Below are 12,672 nucleotides of genomic sequence, written 5' to 3'. Positions count from 1 at the left end.
ACTTGCTTCCACCCTCCTCGGCCGACCCACTGGGTGCTTACTTAGACATGGGAAGGGAGAGCGTAACTTAGGGGAGACTTGGGGAGTTACTACACTCCAGGAACCCATAAACCTTTGCTGCCTCTCTCCCAGGAGTCAGTCTTGGATGGGAACCTTCGCCTGACTTCACGGTGTAGGGTACAGTGATGTGGCCAATGACATCACCAAAGATAGTGCTGGCTAAATGGTCTTTGCCTTAATTTATGTTTCCTGGGGCTTCCCGGGAGCTGTCTCTCCAGGGGAGGAAGGGTCTTTGAGCTATAACGAATGCAAAATCTGGATGACTTAATAAAAGCACCTTTGGGTTCACACAGCCCTGTGGTATGGCTCTGGTTCCACGGCTTCCCAGCTGCATTTGGACAGGTTATATGTCTCTGTGCTTCCGTTCCCTGAACTGCAGAGTTGGAAGAATAATCCTGACCCTTGGGATTTGTGGTTATCAAAGTCACTGGTGATAGATACATTTCCTGATGACACAAGAGTGCTCAAAAGTGACACTGTTATAATGATAGCATCAAAGAGCTGTGGTGGACAGGGGCAGAGTTCTATATTACTAGGGAAGGCAGGTATGCCCTTACAGATTAGGTGATATTTGAGCTAAGTCTTAAATGTGAACTACAACAATAATAAAATAATGGCAGCTACCATGTATGTTACACGCTAAGTTCTGTGCTCAATGCTTCCTAAACGTTTTGCCTCATCGGAAGCTCACTACGGTCCTTAAGGGCATGTCCTGTTGCTATCTGCATTTTGTAGATAACATAAAACTCAGGTTAAGTCATTTTCCCGAGGCCACTCAGCTAAATGGGTGAAGCCGGGATCAGCACTTAGTTCTCCATGACTCCAAAAGCCATTCTCTTACCAGCTGAACTACCCAGCCTCTCTCGAAGGTTTGGGTTTTCCGAGAGAAGTGGAAAGAAAAGGAACTGAGGTAACATGTCCCAAAAGGAAAAGCTTGGCTATCTCTTTTTTTCTAAGTTGCATATTTATTATTATTAGTTTAGTCTTTTGATGGTTCCAAGAAGTCAGGAACCATTCAGTTTTTTCCATCATCGCTCCCAGGCTGGTATCAGCACATAGTTGGTGTTTAATAAAACTGCATTGAGTGAATGAGCAATTTGATGGGCTCAGCATTCTCCCCAGCCTGTGTTACACATCACAACATTGGTAGATGAGCATGTTTGTTTGACCAAACTCTTCTACGGCCCTTCCTGTCTTGAAGGGATGGGCGATGCTGGGCAATTCTATAATTGGCCACATGGAATGTTTCACTATAAACAGCAAACGTTTTCCAAGGCGGTCTGAAAGCGCACTGTCTGCCTTTTCTCCTGCCACCCCGTCACCCCTTTGGGTGTCCAGCATGTCTGAATTCTCTTTACGGGCCTCAAATTCATTTTTGGCAACACTCACATTACAGGAGGGGAGGTGAGTGGGTCACGTCAACACAGACCAGCCTGGACTCGGCACTTAGCTTTTCAGACGAGGTGCTTCCTTGAGGTTGGCATTACAAATAAAGCACTGACCTGTGGTGTCAAGCAATTGCACAGGGGAGCGGGAGGAAGGAGGAAGCGCGATGCTGGGAGCAGCTTTCTTCCGGGGTGTATATGAATAGTGCCAATAAGCTGTCAAATAAAATTAAGGTTCAAAACATACAGCCTTCAATTTGATTTCGCTAACATGCGGACTGCTGCTCGGAGGGAACGGATCGATTCTATTTTGACAGGTCTTGGTGCACGCTAAGCACTGAAAGTCTCTGCTCCGGACCGGATTAATAACAGTTCACCTTAATTTGCAACTTAAATAGAACCATGATCTGAGCTGGAAATGATGCTCCTGATTTCCTCTTGTGCGTGTCCCCCTCGTGTTGACTCTCCCGTCAATCCTCCTGCCTTTCCGCTCTTTCACGTCATTTTTCTCTTTGCACACTCTTTCCCTTAGTATCTTTTGCTTTTTTTAAAAAAAGATTTTATTTATTTTTTTGACAGGGAGAGACACAGCAAGCGAGGGAACACAAGCAGGGGGAGTGGGAGAGGGAGAAGCAGGTTTCCCGCGGAGCAATGTGGGGCTCGATCCCAGGACCCCGGGATCATGACCTGAGCTGAAGGCAGACACTTAATGACCGAGCCACCCAGGTGCCCTCCCTTAGCATCTTTTAAAAATTTCTCCTTCTCCTTGCATCTCTCCTACACTTAGAAAGTATGGAGTCCCTACTATGTGTTGGGCATGGTGCTGTTTGCTGCTCACAGACTGTATTATTTAATTGCCATAACATCCTTGTAAAGTAGGTGGAGTTGTGCTGTTTACAGAGGAGAAAACAGACATTCACAGTGGTTCAGAGCTTGCCCAGGTTTGTGTAGCTAGTAAGTGGCAGAGGTGGGGATCCCAGCCTAGACCTCTCTGATTCTAAAAGTCCATGCTTCCCTCGAGACCTCAGTGGTCCCGAACTCTGGAGGAACATTAGGATCACCTGGGGAGCTCTACCCGTCTCAGTGTGTGGGCACCACTGCCATATTAATTAGCGGGGGAGAGGCCAGGGCATGGGGTCCGCCCAGTACTTTGCTTTCCCTTTATCCCTATTTTTCTTAGCATATAAAGAGAAGCATATGTTGGGGTAGGTAGCAGAAAAGCCCTCAAGATGGGTAGGGTTCTTGTCTTGGACCTCGTATGGGGGAAGGACTCGCCTTTCTAGAAGTCGGCACTGCAAGAAAACACAGGTGTACCTTGGTCTTTCTGATGCAGGTGGGAAAGTGGGAGAACCAGACGCTGAGCCTGAGGCACGCCGTGTGGCCGAGGTACAAATCCTTTTCAGACTGTGAGCCGGATGACAACCATCTGAGCATCGTCACCCTGGAGGAGGCCCCCTTTGTCATCGTGGAAGACATAGACCCGCTGACCGAGACGTGCGTGAGGAACACCGTGCCATGTCGGAAGTTCGTCAAAATCAAGTGAGTCCAGGGATGCTGTTGCTTGAATACGCCCAATCCTTTAAAAATAGCATGTATCATCAACAACAGTATTCAAAATATCCTAATAAAGTGTAATATAAAATAGGCTATTCTAATACTTGATGATAATCTATAATGTTAGATATTTTTAAGACTTAAATAAATAACTGGAATTATGCCAGGTGGTTTACACTTATTTAATTCCAGCAACAGCAATAGGAGGTAAGTGGTTTTGCCCATTTTAGATATTTAAACTGAGTTCTGGGGAGATTCAGAACCACGCTCAGAACCGTTCAGCTCATAGATGGATAAGCTAGGACTCAAGCCGCTCGTCCATCTGACTCCACCACCATATTCTTAACCCCTGTGCTCAATCAACCCTCCCCCTCAGTCTCACCTTAAAAATATATATTTTATTTTTCTGACTGCTCCCTCCTCCAGTCCTGCACATCTCCTCCCTTCCATCTTTTTTATATATCCCAGATACAAACTCTTCAAAAACTTTGGAAACTTCTCTCCAGCTGGGGGTCATGGTGCACTTTCCGTATGGCTGTGTGATGTGATCAGCGTGGACCCTGCCTTCTGGTGGTCTCCTTGCTCACCAACAGCAAGCCAGTGTCACAGCTGTGCCATTTCCTCTTTTATTAATGACCAAAGGAAGAACTGACAATTTTTGTGAGAGCTTCTGGTGAAGTTTTGTCCCTAACCTATCACCCTTATGGGGAAGCCTAAAGCTTCATGACCAAGTCCAAGGCCCTGATTCTAGTCTTTCTAGTACAAACACAAAGAAAAACACGCCCTCATGGGGATTTTCATGAAAGGAAGAGTTAAAAAATACTGTAGAGTATCTTTGCCAGTATTTTCCAAACACCTCCATTCATCTGGCTATTTCTCCCGCGTTCTTTAAGTCCCTCCCCAAGTTGGGTTTACTGTCCCTCCTTTCCACAGAACTCTGGGTATGTCTCTGTGCCTTAGTCTGTGCAGGCTACTGTGACAAGTCACCACAGACGGCGTGGCTTTAAAAAAAGGGACACTTATTTCTCACAGTTCTGAGGGCTGGGAGCCCACTGGCAGGGCGTCTGGTGTGCAGACAGCTGTCTTCTCTTGCTATCATCCTGTGGTGGGGAGCAGATGGAAGGGAAGCAAGCTCTCCTGTCTTGTTCTAAGGGCACTCATCCCACTCATGAGGGCTTTACCCTTTGACCTCATGACCTCCCACAGGCCCCACCTCCTAACGCCATCATATTGGGGTTTAAGGTTTCAACACATGACTTTGAAGGAACTCAAACATTCACTGCATACCCCTCAATCTCTCTATCACCTGCTTTTATGGCTTATAGTTTGCCTTTCCCCCTGGAGGGGGAGCTGCCTAAATATCAGAAACGTGGCTTACTAGTCTTTGTATGCCCGGTGACAAGCACGAAATGGGTCACACCAACGTTGATAATGCTTAAACACATGAGTGAATGGATACCGGTCCTTCCGCATCCCAAATTCCAACATAAGTCATTATATGAGATGCAAATCCCGAGAGCTCAGTGCCTGGGATAAAGATCATTTTTTAAAAATATGATTGCAAAATGTATTATGAAGTCACATTTGTAGTTTGGAGAAGATTCTTTTTTTTTTTTATCAATGAGGAGCCTCGTTGGAGTTGGAATTCTGAATAGATTAGTCAGTAAATAAACATGAAGCAAGCACAGTTCATGTGTGAAGCACAGTGCGGGGCATGGAGGATACATCAGGGAACAGAGAAGACAAAAGACAGGGATCTTGCAATAGGGAGTGTACACAGTTAAAAAAAAAATTCAGCCAATAAAAGACCAGGACAGCTCCATGTTATGATAAACCTTGTGAAGGAATATAAATAAGGCGGTGTGAGGCAAGGGTAACTTGAGGAAGGAAAGAGATTGGCAAGTGTGGGAAACAGAAGGAAACCCAGGGTGTGCTAGAGAGTGATGAGCTGAGCGGGAGATGGAAGAGGTAAATGTGAGTAAGTTGTCCAAAGAGATTTTGATTTGGGTGGGTGTTCTTTGAGCACCACTTGGTCAGATGAAGAAAGCAGGGTGGTTGGCACAAAGCGAAGACTCTTACCTTAGTAGAGCCTCCTCCTTTATGACAAGAGTGCCTTCCTTGTTTCGATAGGGCCAATCAAGTGGAGCCTCTGGGGCTTCACAGTCAATAATAGGACCCTTAAATCTTTAAAATCAGAAGGCTCGGAGCTGACAACAGTAGGTCAGCGAGTCCTGAGCCACATTTGTATGGAGAAAATGAACCCCTCCCCCCAATAAATTACTTTCTTTAAAAGAATTGACTTTTTCACTGGAGACTATAAACAGACTAACAGGTTCAAATTCACATTTTTGGTTCCTGTGGGAGGTGGCGGGCTTGTAGCTTCCCTTTCCCACCTGGCAACCTGACAAGTTCACTGCACACCTAGGCGACATTAAAGTTTTTGAAAGCCATAGGTAATCGCTGGGACCCATTCATCCCAATATTAGCACAGATCAGATCAATTGCATTTCTTTGAGGCAGGCTGATTCGTTCTAAGAAGGATTCTGTTAGGTAACATGGTTATATTTTTCTTGGTGATATTCTCCCAGGGAAAACCCTTTGTCTCTCACTTCTGGTGAATGGTGGGGTCTTTAGGACACACATCAGTATTCTAAAAACAGGGAACAGAAAATGAGCTGAGAAATCAAGCATGTCTTTCCATCTGTTAGTTGGGTGTTAAGGCATGAAGAGAAAATCAAGGAAAGGTGATCTGGCTTGATATGTTAGGAAAAGTGGCCACACTGTCGATTAATCCCCCAAACTGTCAGATGGTCAGTGAGAAGAGAGGAAGTGTATTCTTAAGCACTTATGTGAGAGGTGCTTTAGATACTTTATTTAATCTCCCCAACTATCCTGCAAGGTAAGCACCAGCCTTCTCAATTTGCAAGGGAGCAAGCTGAGGCTCATTAGTGAAGAGACTTGTCTGCATCTTCCTGGTTGTTAGGAACATACCCAGGACCTTGCAGCGGCTCTGTCTGACCTCCATGGCCGTGATCCTATCCACTGACCACACTGGGAAACTAGGGAGCTGAAGAACTGGACTCCTTATTGGATCTTTTTCCCCACATTGGCTTTTATGGGTCACCCTTTCTTGTGGGTGATAGTGGGGTGTGGGGAAAGATTGCATTGGGCGCCATTTCTCAGATGTCTGTGTAGTCAAGTCACACCCCCCTCCATGCATACACAAGGGCTGTGATTGGAACCGATGGAAATTTCCAATTACAAGCTGGTCTGTGTTCCCATCTTCCCCATGAGAAATTCATCTGTTGCATTTGCTGCGTGTCTTTTCATCTCATGTCCCCAGGATTTAATTCCATGTCTTACAGTAGGTACTCAGTGGTTGCTTGTTGGGTGAAAATGCATTAATGACCACTATATCTAGACATATACCTGTATCTAGACATACACCTAGTTTTAGTAGACAAGGGGAGATAATTAACTCATTAACTGGCTGAGGTTCTCAGTGAGGCCAAAGAATACCACCGTGTTCCTGTGACCCTGAATCTTAAGTCTGGGGCGTTCGTAACTCCTATCCAGACTCTCCCAGGAATCCTGACCAGGGGAAGGAAGGCCCTGTGATAAAAGAAGGGAGGGAGCAGAGAGCGAAGGAGAGGCATATGGGAAGAGCTGGAGAAGAGGCATCAATGCGTGGCCCATGGTGGCCAGGGAAAAAAAGGAGAGAATTGGCTCTTGCCATGTTTTACAATGGGCCACAGATAGATACTGAGAAGGAAATCGTATTTGGACATGCCATTGATTTAATGTACTTAGGACACATTTCTATCATGTTTATAGCATTTTGCAACCTGCTTCTATTACTTGAAGTCACACTGTTAGATCTACCCATGTTCCTGGGCATAGATAGACATCAGTGGTGCTTGATGTGTGTGTGTATATCTAATTATGTGTGTGGTATATATTCACTGCAGTTAATTTGTGGGGGGAAAAAACTAAAAATATGAAAAAGAGAAAAAGTTATTTTCACCCTTCAAAAATAGCTATGCTTCATATTTCATTGTTTTTCCATCCAGATATTTCATAAGCTCATCTGTTTTTATATAGCTAGGACTGTTCTATATGGAACACTTTGTAACCTACTTTTTTTTTCTGTGATATGGAAATGGAAGTATTTTCTTATTGTGATGTTGGATTTCCATAAACATCACTGTAGTGCTTAGGTAACAGTCTGGTGTGTGGATGCGCCAGCAATGGGATATCCAGAGCATGTATCTCATGACATGCATGACTCAGGTTGTTGAGCTCAATAAATGCCCCATCACAAGGTGGACTGGCTGTGTTGCCCAGAAAGGTCTTGATCTTCCTACATGAGGTGTCTAAGTAACAGCTATTAATTTGGAAGACCCTCTTTCTTTCCTTTTTAAAGGCATTTCTGATTTTTATATGTCCTTTGAATATGACTTGGCCAGGTAAATAAAGCAAGGTGGCTGGCAAAAATCAACCTATGTCACCTTGGTAGATGATGATAGCTTTTAAGATGCCAGTACCCTCTATATTTTAATAGGGCGTTTTCTTGATCAAGGACATTGCTATTTCATAGTGTCAGCTTTTTATACTTCCTGCCATGTAGGGAGGGAGGGAAAGTGTTATGAAAGAGCCCTCATTTGACAGATGACTCCATCAAGACACATTAAGTTCATGGACTCAGGTACAAGGTGGACCCCGGGTCTTCCAGTTCTCAGCCACGTTTTCCTCAGGAAGGAAACTGCCTTTCCTAAGGAAGGCACCCTTCTTTCTTCTCTTTGGTTGCAAACCTCTATCTCCAGTGATAGGAAAAAGCAAAACCCTCCTTCAGCTGAGAATTTCATGTCTTCCATCTCTCTTCCATTTTCTGATAAGCTTTTATAATTCGGCTTAGATCATATGCCTGCACTCTGGTCTAAAGAGGCTGTAGGTGTCATAAACTTAAGAATAAGAGGTAGTAACTCTCATCCGTATAATGAGGAAACAGTTACTATTAACTAAGAGAAATGCCATGGAATTTATTTCAACAATTACCATGAAGCGTGGTACACGGTACAAATAATCACTCAATTAAAGTTAGCTGTTGTCCACAAACAATGAATCATGGAACACTACATCAAAAACTAATGATGTAATATATGGTGATTAACATAACAATAAAAAATAAAAAATAAATAAAGTTAGCCGTTGTCATGGTTACTGTCACAATTAAGAACACTTTGTCCTTCTGCTGACATTAACTACTGCCTGTCCTTGAAAAAGCCACTCCCTCATGTTGAGCCTCCGTTTCCCACATGGAAAACAGTGGAAGTGTCTTAGGTAACAATTGTGAACAGATCTTCCAGTGCTGATATTCTATGGTCTCGGGGATTTTTTTCTACAGCAATTCAACCAATGAGGGCATGAATGTTAAGAAATGCTGCAAGGGTTTCTGCATCGATATCCTGAAGAAGCTTTCTCGCACTGTGAAGTTCACCTATGACCTTTACCTGGTGACTAACGGGAAGCATGGCAAGAAAGTCAACAACGTATGGAACGGGATGATCGGTGAAGTAAGTTATCTTCCTCCCTCGGGCTCTCATCTAAGACTCCACGCTTGTGGCACTCGGGGGGATGGTGGGAAGGACAAGTAAAGGTTCTGTGCTCCTTTGCCTTGCATGTAGGTGGTCTACCAACGGGCGGTCATGGCAGTCGGCTCACTCACCATCAATGAGGAGCGCTCAGAAGTGGTGGACTTCTCCGTGCCCTTTGTGGAGACGGGGATCAGTGTCATGGTTTCGAGAAGCAACGGCACGGTCTCGCCTTCTGCTTTTCTAGGTATGTGGACGTCAGGGTCACCACTGTTTTCCTAACAGGGAATTAGAGGTATTTGTTTTGTTTGCTCGAAGGATGGGACCAGGTAGGACCTTGGTGAGCTCCATGTATTGACATCAGCACATTCCAAAGCCTGTCCTGTTTGAATGATCTCAATTCCCTCCCCAACCCACCCCCAACCCCCAGTTAACATCTGTCATTTATCTCTGACTCAGAACTATCTGCTGAAAACACAGTCACATATTCAGATTGTGACTGGTCTTGATTGTATAGAATGGAGGTTAGCAGATATAGGTCTCAGAGCCTGGAAAACATTTTAAAAAATAAATCTGCCTGTCCACGGTTAATTTAAATCAGCCTCTAAGCCTTTATTCAGCATCATCAATCCCATCCTCCATTCCTCCCTGGTGTGACAGCCGTTTATTTACTGGATATGAGGGTGAAATGATGATGACCACATGGTGATTCATACCAGCACTCAGATAAACAAAATACAGGTAGTCTGCAGAGCACACACTGATTGAAAATGAATGGAATCATATTTTAAATATGACTATCCTTCAGGTGGACTGGTTTGTAAGGGAGAAAATTCCTTACTCTCCTTTTAACTATTCCATAAATTTATGTTTTGACATAAAAGCATTTTTTTTTTAGAGCAAGGTGGAGCTCTACTTTCTATCATCCTGTTTTCTTTAGCACTGTACGTATATATGCCTGTCCAGAGAGGGAGAAACTGCATGGGACAGAGCCAAGCATTATTTATTTTTTCTTTAAAGGAAAGTCTTGGTAGAGTGTTTGGTTATCATCAACAGTTTTTGCGAGTGGCTACCTTGAAGATCATGGGACTCAAATTCCCTTCTCCTTGGTGCCCCCATATCCATGGGCTTGTCCCAGATTTGGGAAGGCTAAGGCAAACACTGACCCCAAAAGAAAACTGCAGAGAGAGGGGACACAGATCAAAGTCAGCCAAATTTCTTACACGTTTCCAGACACACACACACAAGAACCTTTGTCTATTAGAGAGCTCGCTCTTGCAGACTAGAGCCATTTTGTGGCCACCGGCTCCCAGCCTGTAGTCTTGTGTCCCCACCGTCTTCATTGGTACATCGTGGTGGCATCCAGCGAAGCTGTGTGCTTTATTCTCTTGAGTGAAACATTGACGAACAGGATTTTGGATACCCCCTCACTCACAAAGACGTACGGATTTACTATTTCCATTTTTGATAATCCATTTAAGCTGTTGAAATCCTTACCACTCCCTGGATTTGATGTTGCATTCCCCACTTCCATTCTTGACAGATACACACCTCATTATGTTCCCTTTGTGTCTTTGATATGGATAATGGACCCATATCTCGATCAGGGAGCCTCACACCACCATGAAAAATGCAGCCGACTCATATAGACAATACATGCAGAATCTTAACAATGACTGGGTGGATCCTCATGTGTGAACCACTCCTTTTCATGGTTTCCCACTCCCTAACAGACCCTTAACAGGGCTCTTTGGCCCTGGAGGTTAAGAAAAGGTTGGAAGAAGTGAGATCAGGGAAAAAATGGGAAGAGATCTGTTTCTTTCTTTTCTTTTCTTTTCTTTTTCCTTTCCTTTTTTTTTTTTTTTTTGAGAGAGAGAGAGAGAATGTGCAGGGGGAGGGGCAGAGGGAGAGAGAGATTCCCAAGCAGGCTCCACGTCTAGCATGGAGCCCGATGAGGGGCTCCAACTCACGACCATGAGATCATGACCTGAGCCAAAATCAAGAGTCGGACGCTCAGCTGACTGAGCCACCCAGGCGCCCCAAGAGATCTGTTTCTTTTCACAAGTTGTTGACATATCTGCATAGTGAGCTAGAGAGAAGTTTTTTTCCAATTCAGTCAGAGGGGGAAAAAAATACCATCAGCTGGCTTGGCTCATAAAAAAAATGGGTCGCTGATATCGAATCTGGCCTCAACCCAGTTTCCCCTAGATTTTTATCTTACCTGGATTTGTAGAACATTGCCATAAAAAGTCAGGTATTTTTTTGCGAAGTTAAGACCTCCTTTCCCCCCTTACTCTTCCTGCTGTATCTTTAAAAATAAAAGAAAATACATTGTAGCCAGAGGAAACTATTTTCAAAGCTGTTTTGACATCAGTAGGCTTAATATTTTTTCTAGTTACTAAATTACATCCCTATTGGATTGTGTACCCCCTTATTTACGGTCATTATCTGTAGGTTTTGAAAGTCATAATGAACCATGCTAAGCTACATTTTTCCATTCACTGGCTCAGTCATCTGGAAGAGCCCAAACATTCAAAATCTGATTGTATTGCTTTTCATTATTTTCTATCCTCTCTCCACAAACTCCATTAACTCCCATTGGAAACACTTGCAGGTAATGCCTCTGAGCTTCTGGGTAAAAATGTAACCAGCGGCTCTTCAAGGACAGAGGTGGCATCTCTTGGATATTTCCATTCAGTCACTTCCAAAGACTTTCCAAGCAGATTGGATTGTTTGATCCAAAGAAATGCTGACCAGAGTGTCCTAGATTGAAGTCCCTTCATGAATGAATGTGGTATCTGCTTTAAACCAGTAGAGGATGTAATCCAAAGTCACCCAAAATATTTCTGGGTCCCCCCTGAGACACTATAGATGGTGCCTCACCATTATTCCAGTGCTTTTCTACATTGTGGTGGTGGTGGTGTATGTCAGAATAGCAACCCTTCAGGGCACTCCTAGGTACCTAACTTACTAAAACCAGAACACTGTAGCAGAATTATTTTATCCCCATGCCATGCTCAGAAATCAAGAGACAGATGTCACTTCCAAGTGGGGAGATATCTGGGATCAGTTGCTTGATCCAGGTTGCCCCTAATTTCTGGAACAGTTTGTGTCCCCACTAGGATGCATCAGCTGCCAAATGAAGCCCACTGCACACTTATAGATTCTGACATGAGAATGAAGAATTCAGAAAGGATGCCCCCTCATATTTTTTATCATGTTATCCCAACCTGCAGAGAAAAGAAGTTAGCAGATTAATAAATGCACATGTTTTAAACCAGGATGCCTTTTTCAGGACCCTGAACAGTGCACCACCACCACCCCTGGTTCTGGCTTTCACCATGGAATCAAACAACTATTCCATTTAATTAACTGTGTGTATAGTGTGCAACACACACCACCAAGCACTTTCCATGTCTATGCTCATTGACCCCTCACGGTGATCCTCCTCTGGTAAGATACACCATGCCATTAACATACCTGACTTAGAGAATTATTTTACTATTTATTCCTATCTTGAATATTCATTATTTTTAACCCCCTAATTATTCATTTCATTCTCCTTTTTGGAAACACTTCATTACCAAATTGCCATGATTTCAGGGACATAGTATTGTTATCACCCAAGGTAATTTCAGCGAAGATATGTTATGGTTGCAATCTCATTGATTTGTTTGAACTTATCTTGTGTTAGTCAAAGTGAGTAGGCTGTGTTGTTACCTGATAAGTTTAACATATCTGCTCTGTCGAAGCTGCATTGCAAAGCATTCCTTCCGGTTTCTAAATCATCCAGTGTAGTTAAAGCTTCGGACATATCAGTTTCTTGTTATGTAGTAAGCTCATTAAATTGGAATTTATGATGACCTCTAGCTGTGTTAGGTAGTCACAGACTTTAATGATAAGGTGGCTTGCGACCAGCCTAGTTCCTTATGATTATTACTAGCTCCATCAGAAAAACAATTTAAAAATAATAAAATGCCTACTATTCAAGAGGTGTTATTGGGCTTCTTATATTTTACCCTCAGAAAATGTTTGCTTATGAGGCAAAGGATTATAAGTTTATTGGTATCCAAGGGCAGTTT

General features: G+C 43.6%; 1 protein-coding gene across 1 annotated transcript in view; it reads left to right on the top strand.

Moving 5' to 3' along the window:
• GRIN2A (glutamate ionotropic receptor NMDA type subunit 2A) overlaps positions 1–12,672 on the top strand; it is a 363,258-nt gene that overhangs the window by 282,669 nt on the left and 67,917 nt on the right. The window contains exons 5-7 of the mRNA XM_028117634.2: positions 2,779–2,984; positions 8,404–8,572; positions 8,684–8,837. Coding sequence (XP_027973435.1) covers positions 2,779–2,984; positions 8,404–8,572; positions 8,684–8,837 — 529 coding nt within the window. The remainder of the gene's footprint in view (positions 1–2,778; positions 2,985–8,403; positions 8,573–8,683; positions 8,838–12,672) is intronic.

Source organism: Eumetopias jubatus, unplaced genomic scaffold, assembly GCF_037043125.1.
Source record: "Eumetopias jubatus isolate StellerSeaLion01/CBP00866 unplaced genomic scaffold, mEumJub1_p1.0 scaffold_12, whole genome shotgun sequence".
In the NCBI taxonomy this organism is placed as follows: Eukaryota; Metazoa; Chordata; class Mammalia; order Carnivora; family Otariidae; genus Eumetopias; species Eumetopias jubatus.
Note: the sequence above shows the minus strand (reverse complement) of the source record. Positions and strands in the feature narration are given on the sequence as shown.